Source organism: Electrophorus electricus, chromosome 11, assembly GCF_013358815.1.
Source record: "Electrophorus electricus isolate fEleEle1 chromosome 11, fEleEle1.pri, whole genome shotgun sequence".
NCBI lineage: Eukaryota > Metazoa > Chordata > Actinopteri > Gymnotiformes > Gymnotidae > Electrophorus > Electrophorus electricus.
Window position 1 is genome coordinate 16,800,917 of NC_049545.1, and position 6,933 is coordinate 16,807,849.

At 37.3% G+C, this 6,933-nt stretch overlaps 1 protein-coding gene across 1 annotated transcript; it reads right to left on the reverse strand.

Moving 5' to 3' along the window:
* Positions 1–303: 303 nt before the first annotated feature.
* tomm20a (translocase of outer mitochondrial membrane 20) lies at positions 304–2,758 on the reverse strand. The gene is made up of 5 exons (XM_027031293.2): positions 2,572–2,758; positions 1,927–1,973; positions 1,612–1,693; positions 1,296–1,438; positions 304–956 (listed from the first exon to the last, which is right to left on the reverse strand). The coding sequence occupies exons 1-5, from the start codon at positions 2,693–2,695 to the stop codon at positions 912–914; spliced, it is 441 nt and encodes a 146-aa protein (XP_026887094.1). The 5' UTR covers positions 2,696–2,758; the 3' UTR covers positions 304–911.
* Between the last annotated feature and the right edge of the window lie 4,175 nt (positions 2,759–6,933).

The window sequence follows — 6,933 nt, forward strand, 5'->3', positions numbered from 1 at the left end:
AGTAGGTGCAAGCCTGTTAGGTTGAAGTGTCTTTGTCTGGCAGTAAATCTTTAGAGATTATAAATTAAACTTAAACTTAAGTGCTCATCCATTAACCATTGGAATCAGGGTTTGAAGAGGAAAAAAAGTGCCAGGCAGTCCCCTTATTCAGTTTGACATGTGAATAAGTACCAGTGAAAGTGCCAGTATTCAAGAGAAGTCATTGTTCTCCAAAGAGTAAAATGTAGAAGTGTCTACACTATGTACTGATGAGTACCAGTGCAGTGACTGTAATAGTAGAAATAAACACCCCTGACTCTTCCACAAGTAACTGCACCTATTCTTTATTATTACTGCCTCTTACTGGTATAAACTATATCACAAGATAAATGTTTAGATGGGAAAATGTCTCTTGGTGACATTAGACATCCTTTGGCGTAGTAGCTGTGAAAAAACCTAAATGAAATGTGTTTGTGCATGTGATGTAAACATGTAACTGCTGTTTAGTGACTGACAAATTTTACCTAGAGTAATCAAAATTATACCCAAACATTGAAAAAGGACATATTTCATTTTCTAACTACATAGAAAATCTCATAACACATGATACAAGATCAATATAATTAACGCACAGTGTAAGCTGAAATACATATTCTTTATATTAGTAGAAAATCTGAAGCCATGCATCTTCCTTTAACAGCAATGTCAATCTCTACCCATCAGAGTATTTTAAACATATCAAGATTTTTCATATAATATTGTAGTATTGAGAATGACTACTCTCCAAAATATATGCATTAAATTAAAATATACATATATAATACAAATAAAATATACACAGAGAAAGACTTCACAGCAGCATTTCACAGCACATGATTTAGAATGAGTCTTTTACTAGGCTTTCTCTATGGCCAAGCAAAATCCATGCGTGCTCATTCAACATCATCTTCAGCCAAGATCTGGGCACTTACTATCCGCTAAGAAAGAAAAAAAAAAGGGAAATAAGCAGACTTTCAGTCTGCAAACTGAATTGTCAAGAGCCTTGGACCAAAGTTAAAGGAATTAGTGTCCTAGAGGTGAAATAGTCAAAGGTCACTGAACAAAGACCATTAACTCTGGATCCTAGGTATTGATGTTGCATTCTTGCTTGTCCCAAAGTTAAAAACCAGCAATTGGGAGCTTTTGAAGAATGCACAAACAACTTCTCTTTTCAAGCATGTGTTTGTCAACACCTATTTTTGTTCTTTAATTTAATACAAGACCTCTAGAGAGCTGAAAATATATATTTATGACACAAAACTATGTGGGGCATGTACCTGGCTGACGGTGGGTACTTTGGTAATAAGCATCTGGAAGACAGGTGGAGGTAAAGTCTGCTGGAGCACCTGTAAGAGCTGCTGGGGCTGTCCACACACAGCAATTGCATTAGTCAAGTGGTCCACACCTTTCTCATAGTCTCCTGAGTGAAGATACACATTCAGGCTTACATTAGTACTCAAATTTAAAAGAAATTCAATTTACATAAGTAACAGCACTGACTGTTACTGTTTAAATTATCCAGCAACTCTGGTCTGCCTGTCCAGCAGCATTAAGTGATGTGGACCAAATGATGTAAAGGAGAAGACACCTCACCCTGTGCTAACAGCTCTTCTCCAAGCTGGATCTCATCAAGAAAGAACTGTTGCACAGCTCCAGGATCTTTCAGATCTGGTATCTTGACAGATAAAAAAAAACAACTTTTATATATATATATATATATATATATATTATATATATATATATATATATTATATATACACACACACACACACACACACTGAGAATTTGGACAGGTTCCAGCACAGACTTACACACATGGGACAAATTACTGACATTTCAGTTGACACCACAATATCAATGGTTTCATTAATATATTTAAACAGATACGCTGTAAAATGTTTGTCATACCCTGGCTAATCCAGACTTTTCCTGTGCGATTTTTTGCTTCCTCCTACCTAGAAAGATAAATAAATGGTCAGTAAAATATCGAGTGATGTAGTTACAGTGACACTGAGGCTAAGTTCATACTACCAACCTGAAGTGATTCAAATTTTCCTTACTGTGTCTCAAGCCTGTTTTTGGCTGTGTGGAAACAAATTAGATTTGAGTCACTTTTGCATGTGGCCCTAGATCGGATTCGTAGCCATGTAACTTGAATGGCAATGGTCAGATCGGAATTCTTGTCTATAGATTTTGCAGGTTTAGTTAGCGAGCGAGCCAACAATATATAGGGCAAACCAGCTAGTGTCGGAGTGAAAGTAAACTATCCGGCTAGTTAAGCCGTAACCTACCAAGCCATCTAGGTATTCTCGGCTAATTATTCTCGGTTCATTAACTGCAACTAATAATCATTTTTACCTCAGTAGTACTAAACAACAGGAAAACAAGTGTTCTAATAATTTTCATTTTCTGTAAGATACTTTTTCAGAGATTAGCTAGAAAGTGAATTTCCGCAATAACATTACGATAGCTAACTTTAAACCCAGCGACATTCACGTTAGCTAGCACCAGCACTAGCTAGACAACCATAGTTACACGATATTCAGGACTCACGTTCACGCAATCTTTTTTTGAAGTTAGGATCACTTCTCCGTTTTCTGTCGAAATAAATGCAATAACCGATCAACAAGGCCCCACCGATGCCGGCTGCAATCGAACCAATTTTACTATCCAACATTTCTGCTCAGCAGCAAGGTAGTTTGAGCTGCTAGCAGATTTGTTACTCCACGTGATGGCTGGAAACAGGAAAGACCTTTACTAGTACGTCACGGTGCAACGCAAAAAACCAATCCTTTAGCTATAATCTATAATAAAAATAATTTAAAAAATTGAATAAAAAATCTGAAAGATATTTGCAGATTTGATGACCAGTTAAACGTTTAAAATGTAAGTTCAAAAGTAATTTAACCAAGTCTAAACTTAATTTCCAAAATCACCCGAATCATTCATTGCTAAATTCTGAGGCCTGAGGTGTTTTGTCAGACATGCCCAAATAAGGGATTCCGAGTCTTTTAACGTAGGCCTGCTTGCTAGAGTTGCTCTAGGATAGCCATTCTATACTCTCCAGATTAATGAAGTGTGTCCAGTGCTTGTACCTCTTAGTGACTCCATTAGTGACCAGGGAATTCTTGAAGTGGTGCTTTTGTCTTTTTTAAAAACCTCCTCTGAGCCCCTAGATTCTGTGTCCATGAAGCATCTCTTAATGAAACTGGATTCCCTACTACCCATTAACTCCTCAGAACAGATTAGTGCACTTCATGTTCTTTCTGTCTAAATGCTTAAGGATGGGGTCATAAATAGAGTGTTATGTCTGAACTGATCTTTTAACCCAAGGTGTTGGGTATCTGAATCAGTACCCCTGCTGCTGCTGATAATCCAGGTCTTTTTGACCAGTCAGGTTTTGCAGAACATGCAAGCTTCATATATAGGATACTACAGCACACAAAATAAAACCATTACCTATATAGCTATCTAACAGAGCTGACCAATTTGGTGTAGAAATCTGTAATCTGTATTATTAAATGTTTTACTTATAAAACTTGGCACTTACTTGCAGTGTTTAAGTCTGGTAAAGTGTACAGAAGGCATGAAAACTGACTTAGCATTTAAAGCACAGACCTTCTGCAACTTTCTGGTAGGTGAGGTATTAGGTAATATGTTAAGACAATGAATTACAAGGTATTTTCTTTGACATATAGGCATACATACAAACCAGCAGAGCATAGAGAAATAACATGAAGTTACATGAAAAAGCAGAGAGCAGCTCGAGGAGTAATTATATTAGCATGTGGAAGAGAATGCTGTGACTGTCTTTTCTTAGTATGTCTATAGTTTTGATTTAAATGATGCAACCCAGATAGCAAACGAGTGATGGCCCAATTCTAGACCACATTTACTACTTTCATCTGGTCCACATACCGATGTGGAATGATGCTGACAATGTTATCTGAATTCTGGAGTCAGAAAACAGCCACAACTTGAGCGTGGCTTTCTATAGTTCTATATGGCTAATTTTGGTCCAAAACAGAAATTCCACACAAACATTTCATGTGGTCCACATGTGGTCCAGAGTTCAAATGCCATGGCAAAATGTGACTGCTACAGCTAGGCCAGTTTTGGTCCACAACACACTTGCCATTGCCATAGATAACCTGTAAATGGCCCAGAAAAATCTGCTATTAAGGAAGACTTGTGCTGTCATAAGGTGTTGAGGCAGATTATTTTGTGATACTGTAATTCCTTACAATATTGTTGTACCACTAAATGCATAAACAGGCTCCAGTTAGTTCAAAATGCAACAGCCAATGTTCTTTCTAGAACTAAAAAGTTTGATCAGCATACTCCCATCTGTCTATGCTACACTGTATTGACACTCAATAAAATTTTGTATTCATTATAAAATACTACTTCTGACCTAAAAGTACTGATTGGTCTTGCCCCACATTACCTAGTTTCTTCCTCATGCTCTTAGGGAGTTTTCTCTTGGTCTGTATGATCCGCTGTGTCTGCTTTAATCAAAAGGTACAGGCTCTATAAAGAGAATAAAATGGTACCTAGAATAAGGAAATCTACCCCAGGGGGCAGAGCATTTTCCTATAAAGCTCCCAAGCAAGGGAATAATCTTGTTGTTTGGTACTTAGACAGAGTATCAGTATTTAGTGGTAATGTTCCAGGTAGCCCTTATTCTTGCCATAGTTCCAGAGTATATCATTGCACATAATATACCCCTATGTTAAACACTGTCATATTTTACCGTGCCTAATAATCTGTTCAACTCTTTCTGTTGAGGTGCATGTACTCCTCGTCATGTTTTTACTCATCTCTGTTGTTGTGACTCCTCCTACTTCTGACCTCCACCCATCCCCCACTTCTCCACTGCCTTAGTTCACTCCCCTCCCAGAACATCAAGGAAGCTCAAGGAGAACTGGAATCTACTAGATGGAAGATGTTTGAGTTGTTCCTGTGCCAGATGGACACACACTCAAAACCTAGAATAGGAATTCTAGGAACCCAGAGTAGACTTTTATTGTTTTTTGGGGTTTTTTTCCTGTTGTGCTGTCTAGTGTCAACCAGAGGAGAACGGTTTCCCTTTTTGAGTTATGGTTTCTCTCAAAGTTTCTTCCTCATGCTCTTAGGGATTTTTTCTTTGCCAATGTTGTCTTTGGCTTACTCACTGGGGCATGGACCTAGACAGCTATAGTTTCTTTGTGACGATGGCTGTTGTAAAATGTGCTATATAAATAAATTTGACTTGACTATTGTATTCCAGATTGTGAGGGCAGTGGTACTGAAGTATTTGGCTACAAGTGTACTAATGTGTTTTGTGAAGGGGACAGTAGGGAGTTCAGAAGATTTGAGTGTGTGTTGGTATGTAGGGAAGTAAAAATAAAAGTAGGAATGATGGGTCCATGAAGCATTTTATAAGTGATAAGAATTTTGAACAGAATATGAGCTGTAACGGGAAGCCAGTGAAGTTACTAAAGGGCAGGATGGATATGGACAGATTTCCCAATGGTGTTTGGACATTTTGAAGTTTGTTGAGGCACTTTTTTATGAAGTGGAGACATAAAAAAGGGAGTGACAGTAGTCAAAATGTGATGTAATAAATACATGAACAAGTGATTCTGAAATAACAATTAAGTGAAGAACTAAGCAAGGCAACATTGTGTAGAAGGCTCATTTGGTTAATTTGGAGTATATATTTGACTGAAAAGAGTATAGTATCATATGTTATTCCAAAATGTTTTTGAACAATGCTAGAAGTTGTTAATATAATGCCATCAATTTCATGACCAAAATCACTTGCCTTAGCAAGAACAGCCATGGACCCCACCAGCATGATCTCCATCTTGTCTTAATTTGAGAAAATTTGATGTCCTTCAGTGCTTAATGCCTTATAAACAATGTTTTACAGTGGAACATGACAGAGAAGTAGGTTGACTGCTAAGAAAAATTTAGTGAGTCATCAGCATAGAAGTCGAAGTTTGAAACAAATGGTAGCACTAAAATGAAGCATGTAGATTATAAATAACAAAGGACTCAAAGAACTCTTTGGGATCCTTTGTGAGATTGGTGCAATGTGAATTCTAAACTTCAAAAACAGTGACATTCTTAATTTTAATTTAATTTATTAGGGTGGAAGGTGAGAAAGGAGCAGTAGGTAGTACTAAGATACATTTTTGTCATCAGCAGCAATGTGGATAGAAGCACTCTGCTGTAATGTGAACAGAACAATTGAACAGGCTCAGATAAATTAATACTGGATATTTGTGTTTGTAACTGGGAAGCTGCTACCTTTTAAAGATCTCACAGAGAAAGCAAAACTTGGGAGATGAATATGCAGTTAACAAGATTGATGGAGTAATTTTTTGAGAATAGGGCTTTGCTTGACATAATGTCCAACTGGGTGAAGCACTTAAGTACCTATGCTAGGTATACTATCAGGCCAATGTTGCTTTCTCTTTCTGGGGATTGCTTCCAACATCTCTTCAGGCGATGGGTCGCTGTAGTGACTCTCAGTGCCCTGAGGTTAACCAGGTGGTCTTGGCTAATCTGTTCTACAGTGATTCATCCTATATTCTGATACCACATTGGAGCAATCTGATACAGTGCAATATCACAGCTACTACGTTTGCTCTCTTGATGAAAATTCAAGGAAAATTCAGTGGGCTTGCATTTTTCATGCAAAAGGGAAAACGGTACTTGGAAGGTTTTGGTGGTTTTAGCTTTTAAAATCAAAAGGAGCTGTGAAATCAAGTTTCTATTGTATAATGAAGTGATGAAAGAATTACTATCAGTATGAAATCTAGTTGTATAGTTATGTGCTTTGTGTCAAATAGAATTTACCTAACAAATTTACTAGTAGAAATCAGAAATCTCTGTTGGATTTAATGTCCGAGTTAAAATATTAAATCA

What these genes read in the sequence shown, in the direction of transcription:
- tomm20a (XM_027031293.2), bottom strand. Translation starts at nt 2,695, where the DNA reads ATGTTGGATAGTAAAATTGGTTCGATTGCAGCCGGCATCGGTGGGGCC. An exon ending in AAAAGTCTGGATTAGCCAGG is followed by an intron (nt 1,694 to 1,926) that starts GTATGACAAACA and finishes TTATCTGTCAAG; the next exon opens with ATACCAGATCTGAAAGATCC. An exon ending in AGAAGAGCTGTTAGCACAGG is followed by an intron (nt 1,439 to 1,611) that starts GTGAGGTGTCTT and finishes ATCTTCACTCAG; the next exon opens with GAGACTATGAGAAAGGTGTG.